The sequence below is a fragment of the Rhineura floridana genome, chromosome 3, assembly GCF_030035675.1.
Source record: "Rhineura floridana isolate rRhiFlo1 chromosome 3, rRhiFlo1.hap2, whole genome shotgun sequence".
In the NCBI taxonomy this organism is placed as follows: Eukaryota; Metazoa; Chordata; class Lepidosauria; order Squamata; family Rhineuridae; genus Rhineura; species Rhineura floridana.
In genome coordinates this window covers 200,284,029-200,300,540 of record NC_084482.1, presented here as the reverse complement: position 1 = coordinate 200,300,540, position 16,512 = coordinate 200,284,029, and the positions used below count along the sequence as shown (strand labels likewise).

Here is a 16,512-nt window from a genome sequence, read left to right as displayed (position 1 = left end):
GTAGATAATGTACAAAAAAACCCCACAATTGTTGTTTTAAATCAAAGTGAAAAATAAGAGAGCTGGATTTTAAAAAGAAAAAAGCTGAACTCTTATTAGGTGTCCTTCTGCACAGAAGCACCATTGGAAGACATTCATATCTGCAAATCCCAAAGTCATAAAATTGCAAAATGGTTTAGTAAGTATGTAATTGCTTCCAAAGAAAATGGTAAATCTCCAATTGGTCTCCAGATGTGGGTTTATCACTTCCCTGTCCAATTCACAGAGTGGTTTTAAAAGCTATATTCTTTTTTAAAAAATGGACAATGTACATATTATGCAGTTGCTTTACTAGATTTTTATATAACTCCTAATAAATAAACGAACTCCTCTTTAAATCTTTTTTATTAGTCTATTAAGGAATGCATTTAATTTATCCTTTGTTTGTTTTCCTTTGGGGTATGTACTGTATGTGTATTCTTTACTTTGACACAATCCCTCATCTTACTTCTGTCTCATAGGTGGGCCACAATATGTTACTAAGGTCACAGGGCATGGCCTGGAATAGTGCGGAGCTGAATCCTGACCCCTACTTTTATAAATGACTTTGCTTTCTCAATATGAGGCCGGGTTTTTTTCTGTCTCATTTGCAAAAGGAAGAAATTTGGTGAAGAGTCAAGGAGGGGTTGGGATGATGCTTACCATGGGGTTGCCAGTAGGGATGTGGGAGGAATTTGATTCTGTTTGCATTTAAAGGTGAACCTACCTGATTCACACTTTCTAAGACAATACACAAACAATACACATTGAGGATACACTCTGCAAAACTAAAAGAGGCTTTCTCCAGCTTAAAAAGGCCTCAAAGTTTATTTAAAACACACACACAAACACACACACACACACACGGAATAGCATAGTGGATCATCAGAGTGCACCGACTGATGGTATGTAGACAATCATAGGATCCAGCCAATATCAATGCAAATTTAGGCCAATTTACACCTGGAGTGACCTGGTAGCTATTTCTGTGGTTCTTCCTCATATCTGGGTGATGTCATGGTGGGCTTTATCTATTGTTAGCCCTATTCATTGAAAATAATCAGCATGACTACATGTGGCTCATTGGTTCTATCTTGAATATACCTTAGTTGTCTAACAACCATGAGTGTCTCTGTTGTGATCACTATATTTTGTGAAGAATAGGTCTAGACAAATTTGGAGTGTGAAATTTTTCAGTCTAGTAAAGGGATTTTTTTGGGGAGGGGATGCCCCTTGAATCCTTGCCATTTCACACCTCCCCATCTGTTCACTGCCCATCTCAACAGATTGAACAGTCTATCTTACGAAAGGTTTTTCTAGTTGGCTACATGGTCAAGCCAATCAAGGGTCATGACACCAGTGTAACCAATCAGAGTTGGTTACATGAAGGCCTATTTTTTTCTTGAAATATCTTCTCCCAGGTGTGGGCTTTGGACTCTCTCACTTCTTCTTTCCTCCCAGACATGTATGTAGCAGAATAAAGTGGCTAGTTCTTAAGCAAATAAAAAACCACCGGGCAGCTTCATTCCTTCAAGGGATAAAAAGCATATGTTGTTGCCACCTCCCACCCCCCCAGCTGGGGCTAACTGGGGCGAATGTCTTCCACCATTTCGCGCTCCTTGGGAATTTGTAGGTCAGACTTCTGAATTTGCACCACAGTCGGCTTTTTCCTTCCCAGGAATGGTCTTGAAATGATGCTGTTTTGTAAGCTGTTCATAGCTGTCTCTGTTACATTGAAAGAATGTGTGGGGGGGCAACTATGCTTTTGCCTCGGGCCCCGCACATGCTAAGGGCGGGCCTGAGTGCGGGGACACCTTTACCTTTTTAAATAGCAACAAATATTGTTGAACTACAGCTCCTGTTGTCCCTGACTGCTGGCCATGCTGGCTTGGACTGATGGAGTTGTAGACCAGACAACTGGAGGGCTACAGGTTTGCCACCCAATTTGCACCACGTGTTGATGGAACACTGTAGTTCAGGGAAAGCCAACATTGTGCCCTCCAGATGTTGTTGCACTAGAACTCCCAACAAGAGGGCGAGCACCAAGGATTATGGAAGCTGTAAGTCCAACAACTTCTGGAGGGCACCATGTTGGCTACCTTGCACTAGTTTTCCCATGGTATCTTCCTCCTTGTCACATAAACTGGATTTAGACACATCAAAGTCAACAGAACCAGCCTGAAAGAACAATTGCTCATGGATTCTCTCACAGCAAAATTTCCCCCATATGCAGAGCAATCCTATGCATGTTTATTCATAACTTAAGTAAGGTCCAACACTATGTTCAATGGCGCTTAGTCCCAGCAGTGTGTGTACTGTTTGCATCCTTAAGGTTGCGAGAGCTTGATGCTATAGGGCGGTTTAAAAATGTAATAAAATAAATAAAACAATAAATTGTTTAGCATACACAAACCTTCCAATGTTAGAATTTAGCAGTTCCCAATTTTTCCCCCTGACGGACCACATAATGATTTTTCTGCCTGTTGTACCAGTAGTAAGTCCATAGAATTCAAATTGTAACACAATAAAATACAATATAAGACATAAAAGAAGCAATGCAAATACAAGTAAAAATCAATATGATTATTCAGTACGTCTCCCATCTTCAACCATAAATCACAGCCATGCCACCGAAGCTCGCAGACCATTTGTGGTTCAACTAGCCTTTCCCTCTCTCCGAAATTGCATCAATGTTTCCACTTAATCTGTCCAAAGATCTAACGTCATTCTTGCATGTTTTAAAAAAACAAGTCTCTAATCCTCTTACCTAACAAGCAAACAACCCCCCCCCCAAAAAAACAGATCGGCATGCATTACATTAGGTACCCCAACCACATTTTTTTTATCAACTTCATAATTCAGATGAACCCATCCATGTACTCAAACAACAGATTGGTCTGGCTTGGCTTGCCAGTCATCGGGCACGGCTTCAGCGAGACACATGACGGGAAGCGGAAAACAAAGGAAAAACCTTCCGCATAAGCGACAAGGAGAGCCTGAGCGGCGTTTAATGCGGGTCCGTCTTTTCCCTTCCCCCACGGTCTCGTTCCTTCCGAAAAACCTTAACCCGGATCCTTTCATTAACAAGCAGCTTTGCATGCCCAAGATCACGCGGAGCGCAATCCTAGGCAGGTCTACTCTGGAGTAAGGCCCATTGATCTCAGTGGGATTTACTCCCAGGTAAGTGTGCACAGGATTGCAGCCTTAATGCGGATTAGTCACCACCACCCTCGTAATGCAGCCTTAACCTTCTCCTGCCCTGCTTTTGAGGAGAATAGTAAATTAAAACGTTGCATGTTCGCTTAACAAATGAAATGAAATAATATACTGGCGCGTAAAGAGAGGATCCTAACCCGTGTTTTTGGGATCGCGGCTACAGAACCGGAGTCTGTTTGGCTTTTGGGGGCTTTGGGCAGCGCAAAGGTGCGACCTTTTTTCAGGGGTTTGACATTGGGAATGAAGAAGGGAGCGCCTTGAAAACTGCTGGTGTTGCAAGAACGTGGAGGAAGACCAGAAGCCGCAACAGTGAAATCAGCCGAGCAAGGGAAGGACATCCAGTTGCTAAACCGGTGAGAGCAGCAGCTGTGGACTTTCTGTTCCCGCCCCCAAAGAGCATCGCCCAACCCACTGCCCTCCCTCTCCAATTAGTGCAAGCTTTTTAATTGTCCTGTATGATCTTTATAGTGCTATACTTTCAGCGGCTTGAGAATATATGCATGAATATAGGCAGGAGCCCTTGATAGATATATTCGTTTAGATGCCTGCTGAAAACTTTTTTTTATTTATTTCTGCAAGCCTACTCAGACATATAATTTAATTCTCTGTATATGCTTTAAACGTTTTACTGGTTTTTCATGGTAAGTATTATATATATATATATTTAATAGGTTTGTGGATCTTAGCTGTGCTTTATCCACAATGTATGCACACAGCTTAGAGATCTCTTTGTTTATTGCATCTATATCCCACTTTTCCTCCAAGGAGCTCAAAGTGGTGTACATGGTCCTGTCCCTCTCCTTTATATCATTGCAACAACTCTGTAAGGTAGATTAGGCTGACAGACTGTGTGACTACTAGCCCAAGGTCACACTCAGTGAACTTCATGGCTGAGTGGGGATCTGAACCCCTAGTTTCCCAGGTCCTAGTCAGACACCCTAACAGCTGCAGTTTATAATATATTATAAATGTTTCTAAATAAAAATAAATAAATAAAGGGGAGGGGAGATACATGACTTCAAAACATCATTATAGGCCACATCTGCACCATACATTTAAAGTACTATCATATCATTTTAAACAATCCTGGCTTCCCCCCCCCCAGAATCTTGGGAACTGTAGTTTGTTAAAGGTACTAGTGGTTAGGAGATCCCTATTCCTCTCACAGAGCTAGAATTCCCAGACTTTTCTGGGAAGAGGGATTGATTGTTAAACCAGGCTGGGAATTGTAGCTCTGGGATAGAGCTCTCTCAAAACCCTTCACAAACTACACTTCCCAGGATTCTTTGGAGGGGGAAAGCCAAGACTGTTTGAAGTGATATAAAAGCGCTTTAAATGAATGCTGCAGAAGGAGCCTGTGTGTATGTTTAGGTATATAGCAAGCACATGACATATGGGCTCCTTCTGGGAGGAAGGGTGGGCTACAAATTTACTAAATGAATGACATCATTGTGATGTCATGTGATTGACAGGTACGTTGTCCTGCCTCCCTGTCAAAATCAGCTGTGCAGGGCTCCCAAGTATTGCTCCAGTGTGTTCCAAATAAAGCAGACGCTCCTGCGTCTTTTGATAGTTGTGTACAAGAGGGAATTCCAGGAGGCACACCTTGCAGGATGAAGTCCTCCTTTCCATCATCTCCCAACAGTCAGCTGCATTCGATGACCCAGCACTCTACAATAACAAGGGAGGGAGAAACATTTCTCTGTTGTTTCCGAAGCTTCTGAGTTTGTTGACCCCTTGATGACCTTATACAGTTGTTGTCATGTTGACATGATTGCCCCCGCGCACCCCCTTCGGTGCAGAACTCAAACAGCACCGTGGTATACCCCGGAGCTGAGAGTGATGAAGCAAGAGAGAAGGAGGCTAGAGTGCAGGTGGAGGCGAACTCCTGATGGATGCAGTCATTCTTTGGTGAGTGCCTCCACTAAGGCGTATGTAAAAGCGGTTAGGGCGGCAAAAAAGTCTTACTTTGCTGCCACCATTAGATCATCTCTTTGCCGCCCAGCGGAGCTTTTTAGGGTGGTACGAGGGCTCTTACATTCTGCCCCTCATGATACTAAAGAAACATCAGAAGCCCGCTGCAACGAATTTGCGGAGCACTTCCAAGACAAGATTGCTTGCATCCGTCGGGACTTAGACTCTGATGTTATTACAGATGATTCCATTGGAGTGTCGAGAGCGCGGTCTTGTCCTTCATTGTTGGATGAATTTCAGTTGGTGCAGCTTGAGGAAGTGGACAAGGTGCTTGGAATGGTGCGGGCGACCACGTCCGCCCTGGATCCTTGCCCATCTTGGCTGGTGAAGGCCAGCAGGGCTGTAATCACCGGCTGGGCCAAAGAGGTGATAAATGCCTCCTTGAGAGAGGGAGTAGTCCCTGGTAGTCTCAAGGAGGCAGTAGTGAGACCTCTTTTAAAGAAACCTTCTTTGGACCCAGATGTTCTGAACAACTACAGGCCGGTGGCGAATGTCCCTTTTTTGGGCAAGGTCTTGGAACGGGTGGTCGCCGGCCAGCTCCAGGCGCTTTTGGATGAAACCGATTATCTGGATCCGTTTCGATCCGGTTTTAGGCCCGGTTTTGGCACCGAAACAGCCTTGGTCGCCCTGTATGATGACCTTTGTCGGGAGAGGGACAGGGGGAGTGTGACTCTGTTGATTCTCCTTGATCTCTCAGCGGCGTTTGATACCATCAACCATGGTATCCTTCTGGGGAGGCTCGCGGAGTTGGGAGTTGGGGGCACTGCTTGGCAGTGGCTCCGCTCCTACTTAGCGGATCGTCGCCAGAAGGTAGTGCTTGGGGAACACTGCTCGACACCCTGGACTCTCCATTGTGGAGTCCCTCAGGGGTCGGTCTTGTCCCCCATGCTTTTTAACATCTACATGCAGCCTCTGGGTGCGGTCATCAGGAGTTTTGGAGTGCGTTGCCATCAGTACGCTGATGACACGCAACTCTACTTCTCCTTTTCACCTTCTTCAGGTGAGGCTGTTGATGTGCTGAACCGTTGCCTGACCGCGATAATGGACTGGATGAGAGCTAATAAACTGAAACTCAATCCAGACAAGACTGAGACACTGTTGGTGAGCTCTTTACCTGCCCAGATGGTGGATGTTCAGCCTGTTCTAGATGGGGTTACACTCCCCTTGAAGGAACAGGTTCGTAGTTTGGGGGTCCTTTTTGACCCTTCCTTGTCGCTTGAGGCTCAAGTGGCCTCGGTGGCGCGGAATGCGTTTTACCATCTTCGCTTAGTAGCCCAACTACGCCCTTATCTGGACAGTGACGATCTCGCCTCTGTTGTTCACGCTCTGGTAACTTCTAGATTGGACTACTGTAATGCACTCTACGTAGGGCTGCCCTTGAAGACCGTTCGGAAACTTCAGCTAGTGCAAAATGCGGCAACCAGGTTGTTGATGGGGACCCATTGGTCCGCGCATATAACACCTGTCCTGGCCCGTTTGCACTGGCTACCTATTCGTTTCCGAGCCAGATTCAAGGTGCTGGTTTTGACCTATAAAGCCTTACACGGTGTGGGACCGCAATATCTGATGGAACGCCTCTCCCGCTATGAACCTACCCGTTCACTTCGTTCAGTATCTAAGGCCCTCCTCCGGGTACCAACCCATCAGGATGCCCAGAGGATTGTTATTAGATCCAGGGCCTTTTCTGTGGTGGCCCCCGAACTATGGAACAGCTTACCTGAGGAGATACGCCTGGCGCCTACGGTTCTTTCTTTTAGGCGCCAGGTTAAGACCTGGTTATACTCCCAGGCATTTTAACGTTCATGTTTTATATTTAATGTTTTTATTCTACTTTGTTGTGATTTTGTATGTTTTATTGTAACTTTGTATTTTAACTCTGCTGTTCACCGCCCAGAGAGCTATTCGCTATGGGCGGTCTATAAATAAAATAAAATAAAATAAATAAATAAATAAACCCAGATTCCTAGCAATGCAAATGAAATAAAATCAAGAAATGCCAACATATAAGCAACATTTATTTATCTTCTGTCACCATTACTAGGCATCATAAAATGTGAAAAATAATTGTTTAAAAATTGAAACCACACCTGTCTGCACTACTTTAGCAATAAAGCAGCATAGTCTGAAAATGCTGTTACATTGTGGAACCATCTAATTGAATGCAGAGGTCCTTGATTGGCAAGGGAAGGTGCGCAATGTACATGCCCAGGCCCTGTATTTCTGAGGCTCACAGTTCCTAATTAAATGTATTGCAATAGACCTTATAAGCTACTTTTCCACCCCAGTCCCTTTTTGACCCCCTTTCCTCCCAAGTCTTTCTTTACACCCCCCCATCAACCCCAGAGGGTCAGTATCAACCACTTTGGGAAACTCAGCTCCATCCACTCTCTCTGCAGTGTGCATCATTTTGTAAACCTCTTATCCTTTCCCCCCCCCAAGCTAAAAAGTCTCAAGCATTGGAACCTTTCCTTATAAGGGAGTTGCTCAAGTCTCTGGATCATTTTGGTTTGATGTCAGCGATCTTCCTGCTGGATAGGATTTTGTAGCACTCAGAAGCTCTCTATGTACCACTATAGTTTGAAGGCACATGATTATATTGTGCCATTTTTAATGGTGTTTTTTGTTTTATTGTATGCATGTTGATAAGATGGGAGTTTATGAATACTCTTGTAAATAAATGATGTGGCCATTTTGCTGAAGCTGGGCAACTGTGGTTCTGATCTGATCAATGGGTGCATGAGAAGGGCCACCTAGAAACCTCTCCTAAGAAGGGTTCAAATCCTGACTTAGCTATAAAGTGCCCTGTGGGTGACCTTGGACCAATCACTGTCTCTCAGCATAACCAACCTAACAGGATTAGGGTTGCCAGGCTCAGGGCCTGAGACTGATCCTGTATCTTTAGGAGAAGAGAAAGTCAGCCAAGTGCAGGTGTTCTTGCAACCCTGTAATGGGAAAAACCACAAGGTGGAATTCTCCCTTCCCCCTGCACAGCTTTTAAAGATACAGAAGACATCTTAGAGGCTGGGCCTGGCAACCAAGAGGTCTTCTGTATCTTTAAAAGTTGTGCAGGGGGAAGGGAGAATTCCACCTTGTGTTTTTTTACAGTATTGCAAGAACACCTGCACTTGGCTAACTTTCCCTTCTCCTAAAGATACAGGATCAGTCTCAGGCCCTGAACCTGGCAACCCTAAACAGGGTGCTTGTGAGGATAAAATGGAGAGGGGAGCAACCATGCATGCCACCTTGAGCTCCTTGGAGGAAAGGTGGGATATACATTTAACAATAAATAAGAAAATATTAAATACATGCTGCTTTTGAGTCCCGTTGTGGAAATCATAAGAAGAGCGGCTAGATCAGGCCAATGGCCCATCTAGTCCAGCATCCTGTTCTCATAGTGGCCGACTAGATGCCTCTGGGAAGCCTGCAAGCAGGACCTGAGTGCTACTGTCCCACTTGCAACTCCACTCATATTCCGTAGCATACTGCCTCAGACTGTGGAGTTAGAGTATATCCAGTGTGGCTAGTAGCCATTGATAGCCTTATCCTCCATCCATTTGTCTAATCCTCTTTTAAAGCCATCTAAATTGGTGGCTGCGATTGCCTCTTGTGGGAGTGAATTCCATAGTTTAACTGTGTGCTGTGTGATATGCGCTTGGCTGCACCCCCCCCCATATGTTTAAAGCACATCCCCTCCAAAAAAAAAAAAAAGAATTATGGGAACTGTAGTTTACCCCCTCACAGAGCTACAATTCCCAGCACGCTTAACAAACTACAGTCCCAAGGATTCTTGGGTTGGGGGGAGGGTTGTGTATTTTGAATGTGCTTTAAATGTGTGGCGTATACACAGCCTGTGTATAGGACATAAATGAAACAAATACATACGATCAGATCAGAATCTTTGTGAAGGTGTCATGAAACCAGGAAGAGCTGTTGTAGATCAGACTAAAGACCAATCTAGTCCAGCATCCAGTTTCCCACGGTGGCCAGCCAGACGCTTATGGGAGGGCACGAGTGCCATAGCCCTCCCCTTGCTCTCCAGTGACTGGCAATTCAGAGAGCCAAGCTGCCTCAGTTCCTGAAGGTAGCGTGCAGCCATTGTGACTAGCGGTGGCCATAGCTCAGTGGCAAAGCAGGTGCTTTGAATGCGGAAGATCCCAGATTCCATCCAGTCTTGTTATTTCACAACTTGCCCGGCAGCCATGAGCGACTAGCCATGGATGCAGGCAAGTGAGTGGGCTGATGGAGGAGGGGCGGATCTTTCCATTCCTCCTCCGCTAGTCCACTTGGTCCCAAAGCCCCTTCCTCCGCAACCCATCGGAAGCCAAGCAGGCTGGGAGGAAAGAGGTGGATCGCTCTCTCCCTCTTCTCCCAGCCCGCTTCATCAAAGGCAATCTTTTTACCAGCCTGCTAAGAAACTAGTAGCTGAACATTTCCATGCTGGCTGAGGAGGAAGGAGCTTCCCTTCCTGTGTAGCCAGCATAGAAGATGGGAAGGGCGGTAGTTCAGTCACAGAGCATCTTCTTTGCGTGCAGAAGGTCCCAAGATCAAGTCTCAGCATCTCCAAATGGGGCCGGAAAAGACCCCTGCCTGAAACCCTGGAGACCTGCTGCCAGTCAGTGTCGACAATACTGAGCCAGATGGGCCTGACGCCAAATACGGCAGCTTCCTGCGTTCCATGTTCACCTAGCCTCTTAGCAGGCAAGTAATTGTTTTTGCAGGCAAGTAACTTTTTGTGGGATTGTTTCAAGGCTGGCATTTAAGAAGGTGTTGTGGCTCCGTTCAATCCCTGGCATCCGCTGGTAGAACTGGGACTGTCCTTTCTGAAATCCTGGAGAGCCACTGCCAGTCTGTGTAGACAGTATTGAGCTAACTGGACCAATGGTCTCACTCGGGATAAGGCAGCTTCCTAAGTTCCTGTCTGGGAAGGATCCTTTGCTTGAGGCTTTGAAGAGCCCCTGCCAGCTAAAATGCCCAGCACTGGGCTACTGTGGATGAACCAGTATGCTGGTTTGATTTTGTATGCCAAGTGTGTGGGATCTGTTAGCCCTCCAGGTGCTGCTGATCTACAGTTGCCATCAGCCCCAGCAAGTATGGTCAATGGCCAGAGATGATGAGAGTTGTAGTTCAGCAACATCTGCAGGGCCAAAGCTTCCTCACACCTGTTGTGTGTCATCGCCAGCCTCAGTTACTTATCTGTAAAATGGGAATAATAGTGATAAACATGATAGGGTGGTGGTGGTTGTGAGGTCAAATGTACAGTATAAAGCATTTTGCAGTTTTTTTGTACTGCTCCTGTAGCAAAAGTGGATGGGTGCTGTTATTTTGTTTTAAGGATGCCTGGAGACATTTGAGGATGAGGCCGTGTGCATTTCATGAAGGAACAACAAAGATCTGCTGAATTCACATTGATGAATTTTATTCTGGGTGGTTACGCAGAAGAATCACAGGAACATGGCCTCATTGGGTAAGGATTCCTTTCCCCATTTTGGATTAGCAGTCAGCAGTGGCCAAAAGGCTGGCCCCATCTTTTGTATCCACTACAGATACTTTGAAATAATTAATGTTCCTCAGTGCCATATTGATGTGGCTGATGAAAAAACTATTGCTTCTAAAATGGGTTAAAATTTTGTGTTTTCCTATTAACTTCATAGGTTTTACTTGGATTTAATTGCGTGTTTGTATACATCTTTATTGAAAATTGCCGACTACATCCAGTGCTTTTCTTTGGGGGGGGGTAAAAAAATGAGATGCTGGTGCTCATACTTGATAAAAGTGCTGCAAAAAAAGGAGGTGGCACTATTCCATATCAGTGAGTTCTGTCACAAAAAAAGCACCGACTACACCCCTCTGCCCAATAGTTCAAGACATCGTTAATGTCTTCGTTCTCAAACGCTTCTGCTCTTCTCTTGATTAGAGTTTCCCAGTGTGACAATAAAACTAGAAGATGAAGAAGAGATACCGTGGCTTCCAAATAACCAGGGATCAGAGGATATTAAGAACTTCCCAGGTGACCGCTCAGGTGATTGATGGGTTCTCCTAAACTGTGGATACATATATGATTATTGAAAATATGTTTGTTTCGGGTCACTCGCATGACACCTTTTCTGCTGACTTGGAAAGTTTTCAGAATAAGGATGTTGGACTACAAAAATTAAGGGGCTGCCTTTCAATGAGAACTAGTGAAATAGTTGCAGGACTGAGCTGTCAGCCAGGATGTCCATAATTCCTATCATCTCTTAACTATGAGAGGATTGGGCTGCCTTGATGTCTCAGCCTTCACTCTCTCTAAAATTACAATTAGTGGGGGGGGGTGTCACACATTTTTTTGAGCTTACAAAGGGAGTCCTGTAATCATAAAGGTTGGGAACCACTGCCCTAGCCGGTTGATACCTCAACCTTTTGCGTGGAATATGCTGTTTTGACTAACTAGGTACCAGTGCTCAGAGACCTGAGATTGCTATTAGTGTATAGGGTTATAGAAATGAAATACAAACATGGCAGCATTAAAACCAAAGGAGACTGCATAAAAACAGTAGAAATTGGTCACCAAGTGCCTGAGGGAATAAAATGGCTTTGAGCACTGATATGTGGCAAGTACCTGTCACCTAGTTCCTTCTGGTTAACTTGGGTCCCTTTCTTTCCTCAGCCGGATTCCCTGTTCCCAAAATGGAAGTGATCCATGGAGGAGATCCATGGATTCCAGAGCCTGTTTCGGAGGAAAGAGAGATCCCAACAGACTACAGCTCTGGTAAGCAAAAAGATATGGGCAAACGCTTGGTAATTGACTGATTTTTCACAGGAAAAGAAAGTGAAACCTCTGCCTCTGCATAACTTTGAGAGCAAATGTGGTGTGGCGGTTAAAGTGTTGGACTGTGACTTGGTTGATCCAGGTTCAGCTCCTCATTCATCCCCTAGCAGTGGAGGCTGGTGGCTTCCATGTTATGAGGGCAGTGAATGTTTTAGTCTGAACTTTCAAGGACCTGCTTAGCACCTTGGACAGCTCCTTGAAAGTTCAGGCTGAAACCCTGAATGGATTCGCTGCCCCACTGACATCAGAGCCATCGGCCTCCATTGGCCACTAGGCAACTTATAGTGAGGATACAATATGGGGGTGGTAGGGGCAAGCACATATGCCATCCTAAACCCCTTAGAGGAAGGGTAACACAACAAGGTAATAAATCAGGGGAGGGGAACCTGTGTGTCCCTCCAGATGTTGCTGAGCCACAAATCCCAACAGCCCTAGCTGGCATGGCCAGTGGTCAAGAACGATGGGAACTGTAGTCCAATAAAATCTGGAGGACCACAGATTCCCCATGCCTATGATAAATGAGCTTTTACTTTCTGCTATTTGAGTGGTAGTTTTACTCCTCTGCAGCTGATATTACCAACTCTTCCCCCTTTCCATCTAGTAGGGAAGATCGGCTGCAATGAGAGAGACGTAATCTGAGAAATACAACAAAAGGAAAAGGCCCAGCCAGCTGCAGAGACAAAGTTGGGACAGTTAGAGCTTTTCAAAGGGAGGGTTACCATGTAGCCTGCTCTTAGGTTATTGGGGAAAGCTCTGGGTTTTGTAAGGAAATGGTTGATGTCCACTGTTGCCTGTCATTGAAGCAGCACGTCAATTTTACCCTTCTTACCTCTTTCCCCTGGGCAGAACTTCCAGATGTGATAATAAAGCTGGAACAAGAAGAGGTGCCGTACGTTCCCTATCGGCAGGTTTCAGAGGCAAGTGTGATGTTCCGAGGGGCCCGCTCAGGTGAGTGAGGTTAAAACTAACTCACTGTCAGGACTTCCACTAACATAAGAACTGCATTTGCTGTGCCAGCGTCCTGTCCTCTCAACAGTGACCAGCCAGATACTTCTCACAAGCAGGACACAAAGCACACAGCTTCCCCCTGCTGTTTGTTCCCTTATGTGGTATGCCCTTCCAGGTATACTGCTTCTGAACATAGAGGTTCCATCTTAGCTATGGATAATAAGATGACAAGTGTGCCACGAGAGTGGCAGAGCACGCATAGCCCATGCAAAAAGTCCTTTGTTACCTTCTGCATGGGAAGCCGTTGCTCTGTGTGTGTGGTAGGAGGATAGTTCTTGAGATCAGGGGGCTTTAGAAAGCCTATGGGGGCTTGCTTTGGCCCTACCAGCAGCATGTCCCTGCTGTAAAGTCTCTGTAAGTTGTTATGTGCTTGTTGGAAGGTTGCCAGTGACCTAGTAAAGACTTATGTTATGGTGATCTGTTTACTTTGATAGGAGATGGACATGAAAGAATCTTCATGGGAGAAATGCCGTATTATTCAGGCTGTGGGAGAAGCTTCAGCGATAAACCGGACCTTATCAAACATGAGAGCCAACATACAGTGGAGAAACCACACAAATGCTCATGCTGCTCTAAAAGTTTCATGAAAAGATCCAACCTTCGTACACATGAGAGAATCCACACAGGAGAAAAACCATTTCGGTGCTCTGAGTGTGGGAACAGCTTCAGCGATGGATCCAGCCTTATTAGGCATAAACGGAAACACACAGGAGAGAAACCGTATAGTTGTTCAGTATGTGGGAAACGGTTCAACCAGAGTTCCAGCCTTATCAGGCACGAGAGAAGCCATACAGAGCAGAGACCTTACAAATGCTTGGAATGTGGCAAAAGGTTCAACCAGAGTTCAACCTTAGTTAGACATGAGAGAATCCACAGAGAACAAAAACTATTTAAATGTCCAGATTGTGACAAAAGATTTATTCAGACCTCAAGCCTTCTTGCACATCAGAGGATCCACCGGGGTGAGAAACCATATAGCTGCTCAGTGTGTGAAAAAGGCTTTGTTCAAAGATCAAACCTTCTTATTCACGAGATGAAACACACTGGATTGAAACCATTTAAATGTTCAGACTGTGGGAAAGGGTTTAATCAGAATTCAAGTCTTGTCATACACAGGAGAATTCATACAGGAGAAAAACCATATAATTGTTCCCACTGCAGGAGGCCTTTCAGTGACAAGTCAAGCCTTAATAAACATGAGAGAGCCCACAGAGGAGACAAACCGTTTAAATGTTCCACGTGTGGGAAAAGTTTTGTTCGGAAGTCACATCTTCTTACACATGAAAGAATCCATACAGGAATAAAGCCCTTTAAATGTTCAGACTGTGGAAAAAGCTTCAGCAGCCGGTCACATCTTATAAGGCATGAAGGAACCCACACAGGGGAGAAACCCTATGATTGTTCTTTTTGTGGGAAAAGTTTCAACAGGAAATCCAACCTGACAAATCACGAGAGGACTCACACAGGAGAGAAGCCTTACAGGTGCTCCGACTGTGGGAAAAGCTTCAGTGATAGGTCGAGCCTAATTAAGCACGAGAGAATCCACACAGGCGAGAAGCCGTACAGCTGCACGGCCTGCAAGAAAACCTTCAGTGATAAATCGAGCCTCATCAGGCACGAGAGGATCCACACGGAAGAGAAGCCGTATAAATGCTCGGATTGTGGGAAAGGGTTCAACCAAAGCTCGAGCCTCATTGTGCACGAGAGAACCCACACGGGAGAGAAACCATTTAAATGCTCCGACTGTGGGAAAGGCTTCATTAGGAGAACGATTCTTAATAAGCATGAGAGAACCCACACTGAAGAGAAGCAGTAAGAAGGCTGGCCCTGTGCAATAGACAAGCTGTGGTTCAGGCCTTCTGAGACATGAAGAAACTCTGCTGGAAGGAAATTATTAGAGCTAATGTAGTATAGCAATGGAGCTGTGCGACAAAACATCCCTGGTTTTCGAGATTGCCTTTGCCATGATTTTAGGTGGCCTTAGGCACCAGCCAGTCCCCCATCCTTTCGGACATGGATTCACACCTGGGCCCAACACAGAATTGGGTCTGCTTAAAATTTCAGCGAGCTAAGCAGGTTCAACCCCAGCGTTGGTTGGGTTGTGATCCTGATATTTTTCCTTGGTGGAGAACATGTCTGTGTCAGGGGGGAGGGAAATGTACAAGGTGGTCTACACCAGGTGTAGGCAGACTTCAGGTTTTTGGGATCTCCTTTTTTTTCTTAATATGAGCTTTGGGGTTTTTTTGCCCCTTTGTCCAGAAATAAGACAAAAGGCTATAGCAGAGAAGAAAAGCATGCAATTAAAAATATAAGCCTTTGTACAAAAAAAAGAATAAATGCAAAACTAATGGCTGTATCATAAGAGAGCATACTTTTTGCATTACAGTATTATCAGTTAAGTGAGGCCTGTGGGCTGGGGAGCACAGAAGAGAGTAGGTGGAAGTTCCCTTCACTGTAACAGATTAAAAATCTGTGCATGTGTATTTAGGAAGTTCTTCCTTGTTGGCAGGGTGGGGGAGTCAATGTAAGATACAAAACAGAACCCAGTTGCCATTGTCTTGGTGTTCAGACTGGAGTTCCTAGCTTGCCCAACATTTTAGTTACTTTCTACATCATTTATTTTCTCTTTTATTAGAACCTTGAGTCTCGCCAAGGAGATCCGGGTACAAAATATTTACTTAGGGGTGGAGCTAAATGCAAAACAGTGGCTCGGGGTGGAGCCAATTACCACCTGCACCCTACAAGCCATACAGTGGGAGGACCTGTGTATACAATTTGCAAGTTTATGCACGTGCATATATATACATTTGAGTTACTCTTGATCAGGGATTTAATTTGTGGGAGGGGAGGGACTCTCCATAGGCATCTGGTTGGCCACTGCGAGAACAGGATGCTGGATTATATGGAGTGATCCAGCAGGGTGGGCTGTCTCTCTCTCTCTCTAGTTGTTATTGTTCAACTGTTGGCAGTCAGCGACTCTTGGAGATCTGTTGCAAATTATCCACTGATGTCCCTATCAATCCCGGTCTACCTTCCTCTGCCTAACCCTGGGGTAAAAGATCTTCCCACCATGGTCACCTCCACAACATACATTTAAAGTGCATGGCTTCTCCTAAAGCATCCTGGGAACTGTAGTTTGTTAAGAGTGCTGGGAATTGCAGCTCTGGGAGAGGTAAACTGCAGTTCCCAGGATTCTTTGGCAGCGGGGCTTTAAGGCTGCAGGCTTTAAAGGTGGAGTGTGGATGTGACCCACATCCAACACTGCCGTCACGTCTTCACCCATGGATACCGTATACTGTACCCTGTTCCCACCCTGATTTCTTTCTCTCCTGTATGCCAGTTATACCTCTGTGGAGCCTCAAGGAAACGTCAGCTTGTAAAGCCGCCCGCGATGTACTGAGGCAGAGGAAGACTCTTTTGAGTGACAAGGCAACATGCAGCAGTAGCAAGGCTCAAGTAGGCATCCTAATAAATAATAGTCTCTCTAA

The 16,512-nt window shown here is 45.3% G+C and overlaps 1 protein-coding gene across 3 annotated transcripts; it reads left to right on the top strand.

Moving 5' to 3' along the window:
* The first annotated feature begins 2,976 nt into the window (after window positions 1-2,976).
* On the top strand, window positions 2,977-16,512 carry LOC133381110 (zinc finger protein OZF-like). 3 transcript variants are annotated; one of them, XM_061619686.1, is made up of 6 exons: window positions 2,977-3,198; window positions 10,541-10,672; window positions 11,123-11,227; window positions 11,855-11,956; window positions 12,863-12,964; window positions 13,459-16,512. In XM_061619686.1, the coding sequence occupies exons 2-6, from the start codon at window positions 10,660-10,662 to the stop codon at window positions 14,838-14,840; spliced, it is 1,704 nt and encodes a 567-aa protein (XP_061475670.1). In that variant the 5' UTR covers window positions 2,977-3,198; window positions 10,541-10,659; the 3' UTR covers window positions 14,841-16,512. The 3 variants fall into 3 exon arrangements, with proteins under 3 accessions (XP_061475670.1, XP_061475669.1, XP_061475671.1); XM_061619685.1 differs by having other exon boundaries at window positions 2,977-3,587; XM_061619687.1 differs by lacking the exon at window positions 2,977-3,198 and adding an exon at window positions 3,697-3,875.

Bases quoted from the DNA above. Each gene is read 5' to 3' on its own strand.
- LOC133381110 (XM_061619686.1), top strand. The intron at 11,957-12,862 runs GTAAGCAAAAAG...TCCCCTGGGCAG, and splicing joins CCCAACAGACTACAGCTCTG to AACTTCCAGATGTGATAATA. The intron at 12,965-13,458 runs GTGAGTGAGGTT...TTACTTTGATAG, and splicing joins GTTCCGAGGGGCCCGCTCAG to GAGATGGACATGAAAGAATC.